Source organism: Diadema setosum, chromosome 5 (genome assembly GCF_964275005.1).
Source record: "Diadema setosum chromosome 5, eeDiaSeto1, whole genome shotgun sequence".
NCBI lineage: Eukaryota > Metazoa > Echinodermata > Echinoidea > Diadematoida > Diadematidae > Diadema > Diadema setosum.
Genome location: NC_092689.1, coordinates 37254151 through 37277377, shown reverse-complemented (window position 1 = coordinate 37277377; position 23227 = coordinate 37254151). Strand labels below are relative to the sequence as shown.

General features: G+C 38.3%; 1 protein-coding gene across 1 annotated transcript; it reads right to left on the bottom strand.

Moving 5' to 3' along the window:
- Positions 1-584: 584 nt before the first annotated feature.
- Positions 585-9564, bottom strand: LOC140228891 (stomatin-like protein 1). Its single transcript, XM_072309160.1, has 9 exons — positions 9425-9564; positions 7558-7728; positions 6662-6768; positions 5937-6003; positions 5100-5182; positions 3725-3984; positions 2686-2780; positions 1771-2106; positions 585-790 (listed from the first exon to the last, which is right to left on the bottom strand). The coding sequence occupies exons 2-9, from the start codon at positions 7703-7705 to the stop codon at positions 585-587; spliced, it is 1302 nt and encodes a 433-aa protein (XP_072165261.1). The 5' UTR covers positions 7706-7728; positions 9425-9564.
- Between the last annotated feature and the right edge of the window lie 13663 nt (positions 9565-23227).

Genomic DNA, 23227 nt, shown 5'->3' with positions numbered 1-23227 from the left:
ACAAATTTAATCCAAATCCTTCCCCAACTTCTTCAGTTATTTTGCACACAGACAAACAAACAAACGCTGATGAAAACATAACTTTCTTCCTTGGGGGAGGTCAAAAATGCACATGATATGAATGCAGGATGATAAAATAGGGTGGAGTTCAAAGTGTGAGTGGAAATGAGCTGCTTGGTGGAGGTCTGCATACTCCAAGTGCTTTCTCTGTTATGAATAGTGATTGTGCACTGTTTCTACAGACTGATTGTACACTGTAAAAAGTTTGAGTTTTTGTAACAGAGAAAACAGCAAAATTTCCATAAAATGAACCAGAGGGTAAAAGGATGGGGAAGAACTGGTAATACTGTCTATAAATGCATATTAAAGTGACCCATCCATATACGTCAACAAGATAAGGTAACTTTGCCCATTTACTAATGGCATTGTCAAAACCCAGCATCAATTTAATATATGACCAAAACTGACAAGGAGCACTGAGTAAAGACATCTGAACTCAGATGGATCCACAAATGTTACGGTATCTTTCCTTCTAGCGACGTACAGTCTTGTTTCTTGCAATTTCAATGGCTTGCCAGGTTCAGCTAAAATGGGGCATCTTGAATTCTCGCAAAGACACTCTCCAAGGCCAGTGCCACATTCCTGTCGCCTTCCAGCTGCAGACGACCCATCATGTAGGCCGTGGCCGGCCGCAACTGACCCTCAAACATGGCAGTCATGTCCTCCAGTCTCAGGGTGAGGGTGACGTCGGGGGTCAGTGGGGGTTCCCCCACCCCAACCCTGCCGCTGCCTATAGAGGGACATGTCATATGAAAAAAGCAATGTTCAATGGTCACTAATGACACCTGGAGCCATGACAATGATATATCTCTTTTCATTAGAATGGAAGGAGAAACAACATGCAGGTTTTCCTGTGGCAACAATGTTAAAAAAAGAAGGGTTGCCTATACATACATAGCCTTTAAACAAGGCGACTCGCTCTGCGTGCCCCCGTATAGCGCGTTTACCCCACAAACCTGTTGGCCGGCGAGCGGAGCGAGCCGCCTTTATCCACTCGTTCAGGGATGTGTACTTTTATATATAATATATTATGATTGGTTAACTATTCTTATTCTACTTAATATTAACGAGGCTTGCCTTGGTGCCGTGTGTATTTTCTGCGTCAAATTTGTACGCAAATTTGTCAAAGAATATAAAGCAACAACAACGACAAAAGTACACATCCCTGAACGAGTGGATAAAGGCGGCTCGCTCCGCTCGCCGGCCAACAGGTTTGTGGGGTAAACGCGCTATACGGGGGCAAGCAGAGCGAGTCGCCTTGTTTAAAGGCTAATACATACAAAGAATGGGTACCAATGCAAGAAGAATGTGAGTCTCTGTGAATCATTCTAAGAAGAAACTGAACTGATTTGTGCACACACATGAGAATCGGGTAGAGAGGTTTGCAGTAACAAAATGTATATGTATTTCCACAAACCTCTCTTCCTCATTTACATCACCATGCAAACCCTCAAACAACACACGAGAATCAATATGGCATTATAACATCATGATATTTAGTTTTTTACGGGAATACAGGTGTACTGCAATACAGTGCACTCTGTCTTTGCACCTACCTGGTTAAACACTCATTATATCAGCCCTGCTCTGTTTGACAACTAAATTCCTGAAGTACAGTACATGTATCTGCCATATATTGCCAGAATTGATATAATTTAAAACACTGTCACATACTTTTAATCAAGTGCTCTGACAGAAGTATAGACTTACCTGTTTTTAAATCCAGAAAGTATGTTCCTCCACCTTCTCCCTTCACAACAAATTTGTAAACCGCTCCGATTTCCCGCACAAGCTCCTCATTGAGCACCGGCCGGGCAAGTTCAAGGAGCTGGGCGGGGGTCATTGCACTCTCAATGGGCACTTCCACTAGGGACGGGGTGGCATCAACCTGTCGAGGGACCGTCAGCTGAGGCTGCTGGTAGCTGGGGCCTGGGCTCTGGGGAGGGAAGGCGGCAGTGAAGTTTGATGGTGCCGCAGCCTGGCTGGCATTGGCGAGGGAGAGGAGCGATATTAGGGGAGATGACTGGGCATTCACCCTCTGTCCACCTGTGTTCATAAGAAAGAAATCATTATAAACAAGCAAACAAAGAAGCACACAATGTACACACTGGTAACCAACTTCCGAGACCTGGTTATGAGTCAAAAACAAAATTCTATTTTCTAAGACGTCTTTGCATCGCCAAAGAGTGATAATTATGTAAACTTGATGAGTATGTGATATTGAAAATGTAAGTTTTTTGTTGCATAGCCACAGCTATCAAGAGGGCAACATGAGCTGAGGTGGTGCGTGTTAATGTTTTCAGAAAGGAGACATGAATTTTGGCAGTTCATCTGCCATTCAAACCATGGGAGAGGTGCCTCAAATAATGCGTATCCATACATTACAAAGAACGAGTTCCCCCTATTCAGCTGATATATTTTAAAATTCAATGCTTATTACCAGTATCTGTGGAATAAATTTTAACAAATGTGTGGCCCATTTGGAGAGAATTGCAAGCAGTAATTTTTGCCTGCTTTGTATTTTCTATCAAAAAAAAAAAGATCAATCATTGATGTTCCCACTGGCAACACCATTTACCATCCACACCATTCACTCCCGTGTGGACAAAAACTGCCATAGCTTACCTGTCACTTGACCAGCTACTTGGGTAAACATATTGGTCACTTTTCCAATGTCCAGACTCGGTGGGTTGGCTTCCTGAATCACGGTGATCTCTGAGCTGAAGGATAAAAACAAACAAACAAACAAACAAACAGAGCGAATACTGTTAATTGTGTAGGGCAGGGTGGCAACTCATGTAAATTATTTGGCATTTTTGTTGTTTTTGTGCATACATTTTTTGTTTCTACTGTAGCAACAATCATGTACCTACAAATGGTGTACTTGCTGGGTTTCAACAGCGTCTCACATACTTCGAATCTTGTACTCCATGCCTACTTACATTATTTGTGGAATATTGGGCAATGGATTTGCACTGACTGATACCCTTGACTCTCAATTTTTGTGTGGGCAAAACAATGAGATATAGATGAGAACAAGAGCACCAAAATGGGATCATATTAAGTCACTGAAAGAATTCCCAACCTAAAATACATGACGACAACGACCTATCCATCAAGCACTGAAATACGTTACACGCCAGCTAGAGATCGAATTTAAGATACACACTTTCTGGACAAAGTGGTTTATGATTCTATCAATACATCACATCATGTCAGCAGTGCTTCATATTAGGGTGTGTGGAGTGGAATGGTAGTAGAACCTACTTCTCAGCTGTTCCTTCACCCTTTTAAACCTTGGAAATATCACTGCATGCCTCGCAATTTTTCGCAATACTTTTGAGCTGATTTCTTCATTATCAAAATTGTAATATATACCTATTTAACTTTAAAAAACCCCACATTCATGGCTCAAAACAAATTACACCGGCGCATCTTCCCAGATCCATCATGGACTTTTTCACTTTAAGACCGGGGCCCATAGAAGGAGCATTCACATCAGGGTCCCAGTCAGTTATCCCACCTGCGAATCCTCCTTCTACATGACACCACATCCTTTTTTCTTTCTTTTTTTTCACTTTCAAACCTGGCCCTGTCCTTTCCACTATTTACCCATATCACAAAAGTTGCAATGATGTTGACAGACACTTTGTGTCAAACTCACATCTCCACTCGGCTGACCTCAACTCCCCAGTTCTGTGTGACCCCATTCATCATCTCCTGCAGACTGGCATTGACCATGGGCTTGTCCTTCTGGATAGCACTCAGCTCCCAGGCCGACAGGAGTTTGAGCAGGCCCGTCTGGCCCAGGTTGCGGATGGCGTGGTCCATGTCCTGGATGCCAGCGATGGAGAGGGCCACGTCGATGATGCGATGGTAGATTGTGGCCCCAAGAGAGATGGCGGCACCATCTGCTGTCAGAATCTGCGGGATGTCATGAAAGTCACAAAAATGTTAAAGCCAAAACAAAATTTTTAGAAGGGCTAGAAATCAGTCTTCCCATTTGGAATTTGCTTGCAATACGTTGAAAGGATCTACAGAAAAATGTGTGTGGCTGATGCAATTTGTCATGATATTGAGCTGTTTTGAATATTTTGAGATCAGAAGTGTCTAATTATTTTGAGATCAAAAGTGTAGAATAATTTTGATCGCATGCATACAACTTATATTCTTGAAGCGCCCTACTCATTCAGTAGTGGGTAGGTAGAATGTTGAACAATCATGCCTTCGCAACTGTATTTTCCAACAAGCTGCATGCATTTCACTTTAGCAGATGATCAAGTTCAAGTTTGTATCTGATATTTGGTGACATCTAAAACAGGCTGTCATATGCTACACTGTTACTTCTGTTCTTGCAGTTGTAGCAAAGTTCACCTTGATATATCACTCTCCAGTAATTAATGCATTTCTACAATGTGCACTGTTTCAAAGTGATGTTTTATTTTGTGGTAGTAATTCCTGCCTATATCAGCCTAAAACTGCACAGAAAATCAACATCTAAGAACATAAGTAACTTGTGACAGAGCAATAAGATACAAATTTTTTCTCCTCATTTACTGAAAGCCCCACACTTTACTCTCCCAAAGGCTGCCATCGAAATCAAGCAACCGTTGACGATGGCAGTCTTCCGTATTTTTCAATGATCATATCTAAGGGATTAATGACATGATGACATGGAAAAGCTATCAATATCATGTGTAAGGCACAATTTACTATGACACTAGATTGAATTGTATCATTACACTAAATCATATCGAATAAATGAATAAATAAATGAATTATTATTATGTACCATGTGTTAATTTAAGTATTCAATGAACGTCACCTTACTTAAGTATCATGTTATGTATAATTTTATTTGCAGTTGGAAAGTGCAGAAATTAAATAAAAAACAAAATCAAATACAAACTAAACATCCAATTTTTTAATGGTACCTGAAGCACTTATTTTGTTTTTTTTCTTTTTAAATATTTTTCCCCCACTCTATCTACATCAATCATATATTCATCTAAACACATGATACACCATGATGCACTTACTTGCTGCGGAGGTACATTAAAAGCTCTTGTCCTCATGTCGACCCTTCTCCAGTTATCGATGAGTGGATTGATCAGAATCACACCTGACATGAGAACAAAAATAATGCATATTATCACATTACTGATGTCTTCTAGAAAGACATTGAGTCTTAAAATCATTCCAATTTGAACTTGTTTTCTTTTAAGTCACAATACTGTATAAATATGAGCTTCTTTCAATTTTTTTTCTTTCAAGAAAAATAAGCATTATACTTGTCATCACTTATTTTTTATGTTTGTGGGTTGAGGTTGATCTGATTTTGTTGAAACAAGCAATGGGATGGATTCAAGAACTCAGCAACCAAAAGAGTTCACCAGTCAAATAGGTTTAGGGGTGGCATGTGCTTAACTCACTATCACTCCAAGTGTGACAAAAGGATTTGTGTTCTACACAAAAATACACAAATAAATATCTGTAAAAAGCTAAGACCTAGATGACATAAGAAGAGTATGTGTGCTTGATAGGGTAGTGGAAAAGTTTACATCCAGTATTGGGAATATATTTTTTTATTATAAAGATAATAAAGATAATAATAATAATAATAATAATAATAATAATAATAATAATAATAATAATAATAATAATAATAATAATAATAATAATAATAATAATAATAATAATAATAATAATAATAATAATAATAATAATAATAATAATAATAATAATAATAATAATAATAATAATAATAGTGGTCTCTCTTATATAAAGCACTGAAGTTCATCAAAAATGATGCTCATGGCACTGTTACATCACAAAATTAAACAGTCTTTAGGATCATGCAAATATGATGTCCATACCTGGTCCTTGCGGTGATTGGAGACGTCCCAGCCTGAAGATGACAATTCTCTCAAACTGCGAGACCCTCTAAAGTGACATTTGGAAAGAATTTGTGAAATATTGTTGCTGCTGTTCAACGAGAGTCCACCATTTTCATAACACTTTTAATCTAATACTCTTGATTTTGCAAGGTAAGCAGAAGTGAATATCAACAAAGAATAAATACTTGTGGTAGGAAAATTAAGGCAAATAGACATACATTGTACTATACAATGATTACTAACACATAAAATGCTCAAATAAACCTTTCATTTAATAAAGCACTTCAGTGCACTGATAAATTTGAAGAGCAGCTATTTAGCATGTTCAGTCTTCTACTGAAAAAAAAAAAACTTTGCTTAGAACTACAATTGATGTACACATAATAAACAAAGAAGGAATCTCATTCATACTCATACATATATATATATATATATACAAAAAAAAAAAAAAAGACTTTACACTCTGCTCTCTGGAAAGTTCTGAATATCTTCAGCATGGTAAAGGACAGTTTTAGATTTAGCTCATCCACAATTGCTGCAAAAAAAAAAAAATCATCTACAGTCTGTAACTTAGAATATCTTGATATGTATGTACCTTCATCTCTTCTTTGCATATGAAGCCAATCTTATACAAAATCAACATTCTTTTTTTTTTATCACAATTCTCTTGCATATTTATTCCAAACATTGTGACAGCTACCTACCTTGATTGCAAGCCATCCAGTCAGAGGGAACGTTAAGAAGAGGATAACATAGGCAAAGAAGACGACAAGAAGGGTGCAGACTCGAGTGGCAACAGGAGGTTTGTACTCTGTACGACAAAACAAAATGAATTGAAGGCAGTCACAAGCATATATACACCACAAAAAAGCAAAGGGGGCACTGCTTCCAACTGTGCTTTTACTGTTAGTAGTAGGGTATTGAGCTGTTGAATGTGACTACATCTTAACATCTCCTGACAGGAAAACTTGCCTAGTTTGGATACTCCACTTTTACAGTACCATATTATGACTTTCTATGTTTTTGAGAAGATGCAATTTTGCCAAAATTCTCAATAATGACAAACCTCAAAAGACAAATAATATCCAGTCCATGTTTTGTTTTGTGTTTGTTTTTGTGTTTGTTTTTAATCACTAGAGAATGAAATAGCACAACCACAAAAGCATCTTTGATTCCTCATTCCAAATGGCATCTGTACACAACACAAGCTATGCTCTGTCAATTCAGGATCTTTACTAAACTAACTGAAAATTAGCACTTACCATTTTTATTGCCCCTGCTAAAATACTTTAAAAAGCAATAACAAAATTCTTGCAGATTACTGAATACTGGAGGAGGAGTACTTATATTATTTATTCTATTATGCTGAGAGACACATTAGTTAAAGAGTGATTGAAATCTGTAAAATTTGAGTGACAAGCTAGATTTATCTCTTTTCATGAAGGAAAAAAAAATATTCTTCAGATGAACACAAATAAAACTCAAAGCATACCTGTTTGGGAAAGTTAAAATATCCTGACTATTATCCACAATAATTTTGTTTGTTTGTTTGTGTTTCACAATCCATCAGACACTGGGCTTTGATTGTCACACAACTGACCTTTCTCTTCATAGATGAACGGTGGCATGGACTTGCTGTATGAGTGGACCGACTTGTAGTCAAAGACTGAGCTGAAGTCAAATGCCACCACATCCTTTGCTGGAGACTCACTGCTCATGGGCAGACGACTGTATTTGACTTGTGACATTTTTTACAGGATTTGTAATTCAGCTGTAATGAAGAATTTAAGAGATACGAGTACACGTAATCCAAATGGAGATACACTTTTGCAGATAACTGAGAGATGGTGAGCTTATTGGTTAAATCAAAATTCAGCTTATATACTTGTAACTTTCAATTTCAATGCCAAATTTTGTAGTTTTTCATGGGGTTTTTAGGTTTAATGTTTAGTGTTGTGTTGCGCCATAGAGCTGCAGATTCCACTCAACAAAATTGCACTTCACTCTGAAAAAAAGGAGTGAACAAAACAGAATGATTACATCAACAAAAAAGAGCAACATCATGAATAATACACACAGAACCTGCACATACATATACATGTAGCTGACATGGTGGTAAGATACGATTCTGGAGTCGAGATTAAAGTAAAGGAATTTCAAATGGGAACTCAATGTTGGTGCATCTAACACAAACAGTAGTACCTGTGAATGCTGATACCAGGTTGCCGGATTACACCTGCATATCCAAATTACCTAACATTGCACAAAGAAATTACAAAGGAAGAATTTATTATTATTTTTTTAAGAGCTTGCGCCACTTTGTATAGCGATCACCCCAAAAGTGAATTGGATGATGCAAGGTTTCTGTTTGTGACATACGGTATTGGCAAACAATATATTTTTATCAAATCAGTTGATAAATCAAACAATGAAGTCCTATTGCAACTGTAAATTTTACAGTAGGCCTAAAGTAAATTTAAAACGTCTAAACTCTAAATTTTAACGATTAATATAAGTTTCCAAGTTCCACTATCGTATCTGTGAGTGTTTTTGTTATGGTAAATAGCAAATTGCTTAATTGTAATGATGGGAAAGCCGATAGGGCCAGCAGGGGCCCCAAGTTTCAAAATTCTAGCGTTTAATAATAAGCCATAATCTTAAAAATAAAAAAAAAAATAAAAAAAAATGATTTCTTGGGTCGTCAGTTCAAGTTTTATCTCTGTGTTTGAGATCAAGGTACGGCATACTCGTGAAATAGGCCCCACCACTGCGTGTCCGTACAAATACTACGGCGGCTCGCCTGTTCATACTCGTGAATTCAGCCCCACCGTGTGGCGTTCATCGGTAGATAAGCACGGCGGTGGGGCTTTCTTCCACAGTATAATACTCGTGAATGCGGCCCCACCAAACGGCGTTTACGCGAGATGCATACGGCGGTGGGGCCGATTTCCACAGCATAGCATCTTTCGTCCTCCCTTTCTCCCGTTTTTTTCTTTGGTCTTCTACTTTTTATTCTTGGAAGGACTCCCTAATGTCCCTTGACTAATTTAATGGCCAATTTAACCATAAATACAACCCTACCTAACCCTAAACCCTAACCCTAACCTAACCTTGCTTGCTAACGCACGGGTGCACGCGCACTGCGGTGGGGCCTATTTCACGATTTTGCCCAAGGTACATACAACAACGGCATGTGAAGATGTGAACACAATTCACAGCTTCACTCAACGAATGAAAACAGCTCAGTATCAGTAATACAGTATGTATCACACTAACTGTACACACAGCCCAGTCCGGCAGTCGCTGTACCCCCGCACAGCGTCTGGTCGGACTAGCTCTAGTATCACAGTCAAACACTGTCACCGTTGACGCAAGCATAACAAACACAGAATTAAGTACGTGGGTCACTGTGCAATCGCCAAACACAAGAGTTTAAGAAAAATCATGATATCAAAATCAAATTTTACCTTTTCAGCAATTATGCATGGTCTTCATAATCATGATTGGCTAATCGATGCTAACGTTTGGTTCTTTTCTCACTATCGACTGGACATTTTAGGTGCGCTCACTAACCCTCTGTCTCTGTTTTGTGAATCTTGTTAATTCCCCCACCCCCCCCCCCCCAAAAAAAAAAAAATATTTGTTTGAGAAAACTGTATTGCGCCATCTTTTGATTGATTCGGAAGAGCGACGTCACGACAACTCAATGCACCTACGTTGTTTGTTTGTTTGTTATTCTTTTCTATTATAATATGATTGATGTATGAGTTTTGATTCTCGGGTACGAAATTCATGCGGAGTCTCATGCATCTGGGCAAAAGCTCTGCATTTTGCTATTGACACCCTAAGGGCCATTGTTATGTTTCTCCATGCATGTTTGCTTCTCTGTTTGGAAATGCTGTTGTATCTTACACTGTATGAAAGATAAGTGTACTAGTATCATGACGTATGTTTGCTCTAAGATGTGATGCCTTTTTGTGCTTTGAATGCTGAATAAAGCAGAAAGACTAAAAGTTTTGTTCATATTGCGCGAATTCCCTGGTAGAGAAAAGGCTCGGAACGTTGATATTCTTTTATGATACAGCCCCCGGTGGCGTAAAAAAGAGAGATAATTATAATCATAATAATAGTATAATAATCAAATAATAATAACAATAATAATAATAATAATAATAAGAATAATAATAATAATAATGATGATAATAATAATAATAATAATAATAATAATAATAATTATTATTATTATTATTATTATTATTATTATTATTATTATTATCATTATTATTATCATTATTATTATTATTATCATTATTATTATTATTATTATTATTATTATTATTATTATTATTATTATTATTATTACAAGAATAATAATACCAATAATCATCATCGTCATCATCATCGTCATAATCATAAATACATACATACATACATACATACATACATACATACATTCATTCAAAAAACATAGAACGACTTGACCCATTTAGATCAGAAGATATCATTGCTCATATATGATATAAGACATTACCGAACATCGACATTAACAGTTATTTTGAAGAAAAAAAAAAGTCAAATGGGAATAAGGTAGAAAATATCAGTAAAACATACCACGTAAGTTTGAGGAAAATCTGTCGATTCGTTAAGAAGTTGTGATTTTTGTTTTTTTTTTCAGTTTTGGTTAAAATCATTTGCCGTCATTGTTGGATACGAGACTAAAATAATTTGCTGTCACAGTTGGCATGGCAGGGAGCGGTAGTAAACAAAACAACAACAACAACAAACAAACGAAAATTCCACATACAGTGTACCTACAATTGTATTTCCATTTTCTGTCATAATCAATACGCTCATGGCTTACACTAGGTTCTTCAGAAGGCATAGAGAATCATAATTATATCATTACCCTTAGCATGTCAGTAGCAGTCAATGGAACGTGTACTTTTCATCAAAGAATGGTATTTGTGGAAATCTCGTTACATTTCCTTTGCATCACTCGCCTTCTATAATTTCACGTATCTTTCTTCATTCCCTCATTCCTTTTCGCTTGTTCACTGCCAAGTTTAGTAAGGGCGGTGATTTAGGACGATTTGGAATCAAATGACTGAGGTTCGAGTTCCATTGAGTATAGCTGAGGAATGTTGTGTGTGATCATACGGCCCCCTCTACCAAACAGCAAAACACTCCGTCCCTTGAATATGACATTTAAAAGGAGGTCCCGCGTACGTTATACAGAGAGTCAAGACTCACGTACGTTAAAGATCTCACTTCACTTCCAACCTCTCAAAGAGCTTGGAGAAAAAACCCTGTGAAGTCGTCGTTCCTCAATAAAGATATGCCACGCGAACATTGCAGACGCTAATAAGGCACCAAAAAAAAAAAATGGTGTTCTGCACATTTTTTATGTGAGAGAAGCTGTTTCCATTATCCAACACGGGAGGCTGCGTCGTCTTTGCGTTCTAAAGCGCCCCACTAATAATTACTCACTCCAATAGAATAATGGTTGCATGATGCCGACCCCTCATGGTTTGCCCGAGGTGACTAGCAATCGCACAGCAAACTGTATCAAGTCGATACATTCTGCCATACGAAGAAGAAGAAGAAGAGCGGCCATGCTACGGGAGAATTTGTCCTGCGCCCTGCACTCATTCTCTATTTACTTTTTCTTCCCCCTCCTTTGCGCCCCCCCCCCATCGTTTTTACGGCAGATATCGTTTAAACAAAAGTATAATAGCACAAAAAGCCATCTACACGAGATTATCCGACATCTGCCATCAGCAGGCAAGGCATGTTTTCAGGTTTTGTTTTCCAAGACTTTTTGGTAGACTTCCATGACTTCTTCGAGAAAGTTTGATAGATGACGTACCCCATGACTCTCCCCCTCCCCTCTCCCCCCACGTGTTTTATATACCCGTCTCCCCTTCCCCTCCCAGCAGAGTGCAATTAACTATAATAGAAACTTCTTTTTAAGTCTTTTTTTTTCACTTTAACGAACCATCTCCGTCTGGGTCTCTTTCATCTAGCTTTATCTTCTTTACCACCGACAATCACCACGATTATGTCAACTGAGCTAGATTCGGCGTATTATTCAATCATGGAACTAAAGAACAAACTATTGTAGGCGTCGTTTTTTGACATTTTGGGACAGGACTTTTAGGAAGGGGCGGGAAGGGAGTAAATCCTTCTCTAAATCTGCTTAACGGAAGGTTAATCTACCAATTAGTACCCTTGGGTCCGAACGAACACCCCTCGAGATGTGGTCGACATTCAGATACTTCGTTTCGCAGGTTGTCTCGGAGGAGGAGTGCCTACGGAGACAAGATACCATAGGGTTTGACAAAAGCATTATAGGGCGCTTGGTCTCAGGACTAAGCTCATCTTGTGTAACGTTGGCAACCATGATGTGAGTCGACGGGGAGCCATCAAAGTTTTATCGATACCGTCTACCAGACAAGACAGCCCTAAAGCTCGCTGAAAATGTTAAGATCAACAGTTAAGATGCCATGAAAAACATTATCCTTGCGCTATAACCACATAAAGAAGAAACAACAACAACAACAAATACGCCGAATGAAAAGGTAATGTTGCAGATAGGGCTTTCACATACCCGATGGCATGTCAGTTTACACCCGTGTTTTCAACCGGACGGACAGTTAAGGAATCGATGGGCGGACAGACATACCTATAAGGAGACATTGACAAACACGCGGGAAATTAGTTTGCCTTTTCACTCCCAGCAGGAACAGAATAAAATCTTATCTAAGACTTACCTTGGTCACTGTTTTGTCTCTCTTCTTTCTTTCTTTTTTAAACCTTTGTCGTGGCCATTGTTTCTATACATGCCCATCACATGCTGCACAATTAGTTTGCGGCCAAGAGACAGTCTGAATCTTCTGCCACACTTCTTTTTCATTTGTCAAGCTGCACAACCCAAAAATATCAAATAAGTGTCTGTTTCAAGCTGTAATGTGAAACAAATGATTTAATGTCACACAGGATAAAGCAATGTTGCTATCATGTAAGTTTGACAGTCGACTCAGTAATCATCAGGAATCATTAAGACAGTTCTGTGTATGATAGAATGCCGCCATGTTAATCCCGTGTCACCTCCGCGTTGCGCGCGCGTGTCATTGAAGAAAAAGTGATACAAATTGGGCGAACACTGGATCATGGTTTGGACTGCAACAAAAGACAAGGAGGGGACAATACCACCCGGAATCGCATCGCAAAAGACTGTAATTATTTCGAGATTGGGCATCCCTTCCCCCAGAATGTCTTCAGTTGGCCTTGTCGTCACATTAATTGTACCACACATATTCAAAGGAAGGATCAGATATAAGAACACGTCTACTTTCCACCATACAAGCAAGTTAGGTGTGGGATTTGATGGAACTTTAACAATCAGGATTGATCATGGTGGAAAGCGGTTCCATTGGATCGAAGTCAAAATCTTGAAGAGTAGGTTTCTATAAAATCAAAATCTTTCTTCAGGGCCTCCATCAGCCAGCAAAACATAAAGATTGATAGAAATGCATACAGAAAGCTTGCAGACAATATCAGCGAATTCTTGTAAGGGGATCGAGAGGACTGAAAGAGAGCGCGGGGAGAGGGGGTGGAGAGAGAATGTGAAGGGGAGAAACAAAGGGGAAAAAAAAGAAAGAGCGTGTCATACAGACCTTTGTTGGTATAAGAGAATACATTGTACCTAAATGCGTGCGTGCCTGCATCCGCACGCATGTAGGTGCATATGTGTTCTTGTGACAGTATGTTCGTATGTTACAGTTTCGTCAACAACTCTCCATAAAGTTGATAGCATTGTTTATGTCAACTTTATGTATACTATATAGTGACAAATTATATGGGTTGAATTTGATCTGAACCGCAAATTGTATGTTTTGCTCTTGACTGTGATTGATGTCAAAATCACTATACATTATATCCTTATGAACATTGAATTTGATTGCTTTAAACTGTAAATAGTTGCAATGAAATGAAAAGAAATTTGCGATGATAATGTTCCGGGTTTGTGATTGATTCCTATATTTTGTAAACGTTTCCTGTCTATTCATTTCGCCTGTATGTTCCTGTCAATTGGCACTTCTCTAAAAAGGCGAGCCAAATGGTCGTTTAACAATTACAAAGTATAACACGCTGCATTTAGGTTGTGGTGTACACATCTGTACAAGGAGCAGCAATGAGGCATGCCGTGCGCACAAGAGAGAGGGTGCTAAGCGTGTAATTGCATGGTTGCATTTCGTTTTATGTTCTCCTTGTTAAGCGATAATGATTTGACTATAACGGCGATATGGTCACCATAGAATATTTGTACACTGTCAGCCCTAATAAAAATCGCAATCAACCCCGTTTCGTTATTTTCCGCAAGCGCCGATATAGGAGTGAGAATGATGAAGCAATCTAGGAATCTAGTTTATTTCGACTCACAAACATGTTTAACCGCAGTTTTCTGGCTTTTTAGAGGGTGGGGTATAACTTTGCACTCTGTCGCATGACAAGAGAGAGGGAAAAAGAATATTTTCTCTTATGTTTTAAATGCGTGATATATATTTTTTTGTCACAATAACAGTGAAAGTATGTTCATTCATTCCAATTTCGACGGAAGTTGAAAAAAAGGGGGAAAAATTAAGCCCAGGTCGAGCTTAATACGCTCTGCGCAAAGTTCCAACTGGATGTACCCATCACAGTGTACTCTGATCTAGGGTCCTCGACCTTAAACGATCGTCTGCTTGGCCGCCAGGTGCCACAATCTATTTTCTGCCGAACTGTTTGTTATTATGCGTACAGGAGCCAAAAATATACCCAGCTTGCACCCTCTTGGGTGCACTAATATCCATCCACACCATGCTCCTCTTCTTCATGGTACCCAGGAGGTGCTGCCACAAAGAATTTAATAAGTCGATCCTAAATTTCGAGATCAACTAAGAATTATGGTTATATTAAGTGTGTGCTTTCAATACTTTATGTAAACTTCCAGATAAAAATGAAAAGTCTGGAGACGTTTTTTCCATACAGGAATTATATACAAAATAGGATAAGGGACCATTTTCTGTAAATTTTGATAATAATTTGGATGTGAATTATGAAAACATTTAATAATACGGAGTAGGGAAACCTATGGCGTACCATAATCTTGTGTTGATCTTAAAGTCTAAGACAGCTCAACTCTATGTTTATGAATATTTTATGGTGCATAACTAAATCAAAATGGAGAGCAAACCCTTTAGTACAAACCTGAATCTCTGAAGTCCACTCCATATGATGATAGAGATAAAATAACTATGTTTCTACGTCGGACTTGTTCAAATCTCATTTTAGATCTTAACCTGTCTGTAACTATGAATTTCGGATGTTTTACTTTTTTTTTCCTAGTATACTTTTTGAAATGAGCTGTAAAAAAACAAAAACAAAAACATGTACTTTCAGAAAGACCAGTTCGCAGTTAGCTATAGTCCCAATGACCTCGAATTTTTGAACCATCGAAACAAAACAAGTGTAAAGCTATAGATATCACCTGATTATGCAATCTGGCTTGACTTTATGTTAACAATTAAGCTCCCCTTGGATGTTTAGAAATGTTCTTTCACTGCGCCAACGCAAACAAACTGTTGAGAAGCTGGGGAGGAGCTGCCCATGTATACATCTCTCATCACTTCTGTGTCTCATTATGTCGTGTTTTGTATGTTTTTTTTTTTTTTTATTCAAATGACCTTTATCTGCTCATATGAGCAAAATGTCTCTCCGGCATGGCCTATAGTTATAACTTTCATTTCATTTCATTTATAGGTTTCAATATCAAAATAATACAAAACAATTGCAAAATAGGATATTCCATTTGTAAAAGAAGGTGTGTTATTTCGTGTGTTATTTTACTCACACTCAGCGCTCTGACACCTTACTGTGATTTAAGCGCTGTATTACTTATTGAAAATACAGCGGACTGAATAACCGCTTGCCTACTCGAACCTAGTTCACCTTGTGTAAATGCTACGGGGATTCCGGTGAATTGATCAAAAATTCTAACGAGTAGGCCTACTTCCGAAGAAGACTCCAAACAAACAAGTGCAGTGTCCGTCTGTTTTAAGCACGATCATACTTTGAACATCAATATTAGCAATATATTTACCATAGAGTGCAAATACGTAAACATGCCCGACGCCACAAAAAAAAAAAGGAATGATAAATAGATAGAGTAAATTACACAAAAGAGCAATTTGTTTTGTACAGATTGCCAAACTTTCGTTTTATAGACATTCAGACAGGTTCTGTATGAAATGCAGCTCATGCATTATCTATGTGAACTAGAGCATAATCATAGCAGATTGTAACGACGAGGATAACAGCATCCTCATGGAATGACTGGAACGAGGAAATGTGAATGGGACGCAGTTCGATGATTTTTGTTTTTCTTTCTTTTTTCCCCCTTTTTTCTACCTTTCCCGCTCAGCTATGGACATAAATTAGTGTTCTATTATTTCGAAGACGGCCACCCAGACAACCTTGCGCACGATTAGTCTACGGCTTCACGGCACGCGACAAAGAAAAAATGTGAATCCCAACAGGGCTGGTTTTGTACGGATTCCAGCAATCTCGAAAGGCTCAGCGACCGCGACGCTGTTGTCTTCAACAGCATGACAATAAAGTATGAAAATCAGTTCGTCGGGGTCGGTTGGGTAGCAGAAAGGAGGGGTGGGTATACCAGAAGAGAGAAGTGGGCGATGAAGGAGAGGACAGGGGAGAGGTGATAGCATTCATGTCTCCTTCTCTCCGTTTATACTTATTCATGTAGTTCCTGTCCTGTCCGTCTACTCTATAGAATGAATATACCTTCAAAGACTTCACATCAATGCAACCATTTGGCTGCCCATCAGTTTACGTTCTGATGCAATCATCTGCACAATCCTCCTCAATGTAAAGGCCTGTTAAATACACAAAATGTGAACAATAGTTATAATGAAAATGCTTCTAGACTTAATCGTCTGCTGTTATGGTTTATTGAGAAAAACAGTGATATCTCCTTTTATATTAGGTTTTATTGCAAAATTCTTATATGGTAAGATGTTTTGTGATACCACTGACTTACACATTATGCATCAAAAAAAAAAAGTGACATCTGGAACATTTTTTTTAAATCACTGCTCCTAATGGTAAACAGTACGTTAATGATACATTGTACTTCTTAGTCTGTGTCCCTGCAATGTGTCCATTTACCATGAGTACACAATGCACGTCAGTACGCCAGTCCCTTCTCTCAAACTACTGCGCTATTGCTTCACAGTTAAGACATTTTTATAGACTCTGTGCAAATATCTCCTATATGCTGCTGTTACGTAACAGTGGCACTGAAATAAACAATTAACTTTTATAGGTGGTTGTCTTCATCCGTTATCTCATTATCCGTTGTAATTCTGATAGAATTAAACTTGCTGTCGCTGTTGTTGCAGTTGTTGTTGTTGTTGTTGTTGTTGTTGTTGTTGTTGTTGTTGTTGTTGTTGTTGTTGTTGTTGGCATTTCATAATAGTTAATTTGTATTTACTAGCATCACTGTAGGCCCAGGAAAATAATGTCATATCGACGGAAAAGACTGATCATCGTGGGTCATAAAATATCTAAAAGTTCTGAACGCATTCTATAATAGTTATGCTTTTGTACCAGTATGAAAAATGGGTAACTTAAACAATTCAATGTTTTTGACTTGGTATGAATATTGTACAAACAGAAATAGACAAGTAAGTAACCATAGGAATCTCTTCATAAAGCGATTTTTTGTAGATTGCGATGATTATCATTACAGCATACGCCAACAGCACTTGATTATACTCATTACTGTCGCCATATAGCATAAGCCATAATGGATCAGACCAAGGCAGCACCCCGAACTTGCTTCGAGCTAGCTGATATCCAGAATTTTTCCTGACTCTTTCTCCCTCCACAAGATTTATTTTCCATTTGTTAATCTCTTTAAAGATACGTAATTTAAAGCATATAAAATGCATTACTTAATGCATATGATAGAACAGTAGCTATGGTTTCTTCTGGTTATGCACATGATAGTATACGTTTCTTCTTGTAAGCGATGACAATAATTATAAAAATATGTCTTTGAGTCCCAATCCAGACAGTAAAAATCATTGAAATATCAACAATGGCGCACCACAAAACCGTAAATGGCCCCCTGTTTCCGAATAGGATTACATGAGGTAAAAAAAGTGTATGTGGAGCCATAACTAATACATGGAGCTAGCAGCTATCAATCTGATCTTTATCATGATTGAAGGGGTCGGTGCAATTATAATGCTAACCCACACTTTTGTCAAAATTGAGTTACATGCATTTTCATGATCCTTACCCTTAACTCTAACCTCCGTGAAAATATCATATTTGAATTCAACCAATAAGATGGTAAAAAATGCATGCATTCATGTTTTACTAATGTACAATATATGGACTTTCCAAACATTCCACAGCGATTATCTCAAAATGACTATTGTGTGGGTTAGCACTATATTGCACCGACCCCTTCAATTTCTACGTCATTCTTCATACTGCTATTGACATAAGAGTATTGTCCGCAGTGATACCAGAGTATTGGGAGGTTTAATTATTGTAATAGATAATGTAAAACTGAACGATACTAATCTGCCAATAATCTACAGATGCCCTTGTGCAAATCTGACGTCGAATCGTTGCACATGATAATGAAATTGGTACTCACCTGACCTGTTTTAAACTTGTATAAGTAAAGCTTAGTGTGTTGATCGCGAGTAAATAACGGCGCCTGTTCGTCTAGCTCAGATGTGGACATAGCGCCCTCTTGCGTGCCTCTTTTGTACATCGTTTGCGATGAAGTCAATTTGAGGATGAATAAGTTAGTGCTGTTGTTGTCTTTGTTTTGATCAATTCTAGAAGTATTGATGATGCTGCTTACTTCAGGTTTCGAGTGATGCAAATAAATACAGGATGGCCTTTCATAATTACTAAAAACAAAGAACTTTCTTCGCATGTCAAGTTATTAATCGCAACCACACATCGATGAATGCTGCATGTATAAACAATTCTTTTTTTTTTTCAGGCCACTAAGACTTCTAAGTTTCTAACCTTCTAAGAGGAAAACTGATCTAACGCATGTTAGATATAATGGTACTTGCACTCACTACCACAAAAATTAAACAAATTCAGTTCGTTCGTTTTGAGTACGAAAAGCAAAGATACCGTAGACATCCTCAAGATGATTCATGTATTATGAATTACCAAACAAGTTATCAATGCCTAAAATGAAATTGTTCGCGTATGGTTTCAGTTTACATCATTTTGGTTATCGTCTGTTGAACTTGAACTTACTGTCACCTCTCCCTTAAACCCATCCATGTGGTTTCTAGTCCTCCAACATAAAGAGTAGTACGGTTCTCCTCGACAGCGCGTGGCGTTCTGATGGACACAGACCGTGTTTGTCTCCGTTTTATTTGTGTGCCGTCTGGCTGACTGCCTCTGTCTATTAATTCTACTGTCTCTCCGTCTCACCTTTTTTTTCTGTCTACTTTTTTTCAGTTACTGAACGTGTAATGTCTTTCCACTTTTGGTTTTTATGAAGCAAATATTCAATCAAGGATGACATGAATCTTTATCGGCCCGTTTACCGTGCAACCGACGAGCTACAAATCGTGATGAGTGCGTATGTTTAATGATCGAAATTTTGTTGACTTCGTCTCCGTGAAGAGGCGCATTGGTGCGCTACAAGTGCGCGTCTCCGGGTACCTATATTTATTCCGCTGCAAAATCACGTTTAGAAAGTCAAACACTTAATGATTACCGCGGTCCATTTCACAACCAAGGCGTAAACCTGATAAGAAAAAAAGAAGAAATGTTTTGCTTTAATGTTGTTGTGGCATTTTAGATCCATCGCTCACGGAAAAGAAATTAATTATGCATGACATCAACGATTTGGCGTATCATAACTGCAAGAAACATGGTCATCACAACTTGACAGGTTTTGTTTGACCGCTTGCTTTGTTTCTTGTCACTGTTGGATCGTCACAATAGACACTTTATTACCTCCACAGCATTGCTATCTCTGCTTTTTATTCTTATTTTCGAATTCTCCCTGAACTTTCTTGTCCACAGGGGGTCCTTAACTCCAAGGAGCAGGGAAGGAAATCCCGCTATTCTTACTTACTCTTCAACTTTTACTTTCCCCGGGGCTTTAGTTGCCCCTCCCTTTGTTTACCCTCTTTCTTTCTTTATGTTTTCTCTCTTTGTCTTTAGATAACATCCCCCATTTTAACAGAGAACCTATACACCTCTGCGTATCCTATCCTGGAAGATGTGTCTAGTCGTTAACCCCCTTTTGCCTAGCCTGGAGCTAAATTGCGATTAACTTTCCGAGCTGAAAGGAGGTCTGATCAGAGATCGGCGTCTTCCCCTTTGGAGTTGGGTTGTTCAAACAGAAACTGAGCGATCGATAAACCTTACAACAAACACAATACCTGGAGCGATACGCGTGCCGGGCAAGCTTACGGCAGAAATCCATGGGCCGTGCTCCTAATCTTAAGACCCCCTTGACAAATAGGACCTTAATTGAACAGCCGTATCAGTATAGCCCCACCGATCGATCGAAGGTTGCCTCGAGAGCCAGTCTCTATTACTTCATTTCAGATAACTAATTGTTTGCAACTTCCCCTCACCCCCTCCCTCTCCATTTGCGTCAGTGCGTAACTTACTACATTAAGGGTGGTGAACACACCGAGACTATTAAAAAAAGACTGATTCATAGCTGCACCTGAAGTTGCACCTGAAGTTTAATTGCATTAGAAAATGCAGCTAACGGAGGTGTGTGTTTGTTATTGTTGTTTGCGTTGTACACATAAACACACAGGTTAATGCTGGGTTCCAAGTCTCATTTTCATCAGTAACTCACCAATTAACAATACATGCATATCTCTAGTTCGTATTGTAATCCACATACTCTCGCAGACGACTGTAATTCATCTGTCAGTAAACACTTAATTCGTAAAAATATAAATACCATTAAACTTTCCTTGTGAAAACTATACATATTAATAGTATTACGCGAGCTGAATCTAAGTATATTCGATCGATTACGACCAAATTAGATACTCTGTATCCGAGGGAAATTAAACATACAGAACTTCTGATATTCTCGAGACATTATAGCTAAATTCTTTTCTCCGCGCATACCCCCCCCCCCCCCCCCGACTTTTTTTTTTTCGGGTAACCACCCAACGTGCTTATGAACTTTTCGTGTGCCTTTGGGTCGCATCCCTTTCGACATTCATGTTAATGAATGCTTCAACAGTCATTCTAATCTACCAGTGGTAGTCTTGTATGCAGCATTCTCATGAGCCGGAAGTCATACGATGGCCGTTGGCGTTCCTAAAAGTTCGCTTCTATTGTGACGTTCACCTTGCCAACAACAGGGGACGATCTCTTGGTGATCATGGCAATGGTCCTTAAAAAAAAAAGTAATAGCGGTGTTCTCTAAAGTTCAAGTGGTCCATTGTTGATTTCCGACCAATCGTGGCATTCCTTGGTCTCTTGGGACAAGTCCTTCTTTCTTCTCGACCCTCTCGAAGAATAATGATAAAAAAAGGATCAAAAGCCGTCGGCTTTTCTCTATCATTCCACCTCGTGCGATCTTCTCTTTTCGTACTAGAGCCATGCCGAGCTACTGTGCACGGCACCATTGTCCCACTATTGGAAATCTACACCCTCGGCACTAGACATCCACGGATCAACGGCAGCGATCATTAGAGGCACCGCTATGCAAATATCGAAACTTGACACGTTTGTATCTTGGTCCCCATGCGACCATCATTAGTGCGCTCGCGCAGTTGTTCCATATAATGATGATATGCCTCTATAAATATTGTACAATAATATTGACTGGTGTTAGTTATTTGAGAGTGAAACTAATTAACTAGTCGACGAAGTATGAACGGGGCTATTCAATATTTCGGTCAGAAAATTGCATTTTGGACGATAGTTGGTTCTCGGTTTCATGTTGGTTTCAGTCACATAGCAACAGCTACTGATGATCAGTTGTCAACCAGGTTATACATTATACATGGGACTTGACTTATTTTCTTACTTCAGGCCAATCTATGACATAAATTGTTTCTGTTGATTGCCAACTTTAATTTCAAGATATTTTGGTCTGCAATTTATCTTCAGGATAAATGAATCTTTAAATGTTAGTTATTCTGTTTCGCCTTACATTCCTTCTGATTGAATGGTTGCTCTTGTCAGTGGGGTTAATAATTTGATATCAGTGCTAACATCCAACGCGGGAAGAAGGAGGAGGAGGAAGAAGCAGACAAAGAAGAACAACAATAAAAAGCGTTTGGAAAAGAATTTCGAAGACTATAAAATTTAATGACGACGACGATGATGATAATAATAATAATAATAATAATAATAATAATAATAATAATAATAATAATAATAATAATAATAATAATAATAATAATAGTAATAATAATAATAATAATAACAATTATTATTATTATTATTATTATTATTATTATTATTATTATTATTATTATTATTATTATTATTATTATGATAATGATAAGAATAAAATAAAAAATAAGAAGAAGAAAAGAAAAAGGAGAATCAAGAAGAAAAAGAATGATGATGAAGACCCCCGTCGTCCTTCTATACCCAGCTATGTCAAGTATCCATTCTCACCCAGAAGGTTGAGAGGAACACCTGTATATTCCAAAGCATATTTGTCAGTAGAAGTACATTTGTATGCACAGTCCTGGACTCGAACTTCCGACAACCTGGGGGGCGTTTCATCAACGAGTTCGTCGGAGGTTTTCACCGACAAATTTGCTATCAGCCAATCAGACGCAAGGATTTCAGTAGCTTTTAACAGTTGTCGGTGTAAATCACCGACAAAAAGTTTCATGAAACACCCCCCAGATCCAGAATAGAACATTATCCAATTCTTCCAACTACCACGGATAGATGGACGGAAACGCGTATAGCCAATCAGTGTGCCGAACCGCCTCAGTTTCCCTAACCAATTTGTCTCTCCAAGGGATGATGATGAATAAATTCTTAAATACATGTCCAAGGACCGTGCATCAGATCCCTATATTCACAATGCAACATTATGGCTAATGTTCGATAAAGCACACTCTGAAACTACGGGACTCTTTGGTCATGCCTTTTAATCAAAGTCAGTCTGGGGAAAGTTATTAGGAAGATGTAGAACTGTTCGCCATTCACTATAC

Bases quoted from the DNA above. Each gene is read 5' to 3' on its own strand.
- LOC140228891 (XM_072309160.1), bottom strand. From the start codon at position 7,705: ATGTCACAAGTCAAATACAGTCGTCTGCCCATGAGCAGTGAGTCTCCA. The intron at 6,769-7,557 runs GTCAGTTGTGTG...TTTGTCGTACAG, and splicing joins GTTCATCTATGAAGAGAAAG to AGTACAAACCTCCTGTTGCC. The intron at 2,781-3,724 runs GTGAGTTTGACA...TTTATCCTTCAG, and splicing joins GAGGTCAGCCGAGTGGAGAT to CTCAGAGATCACCGTGATTC.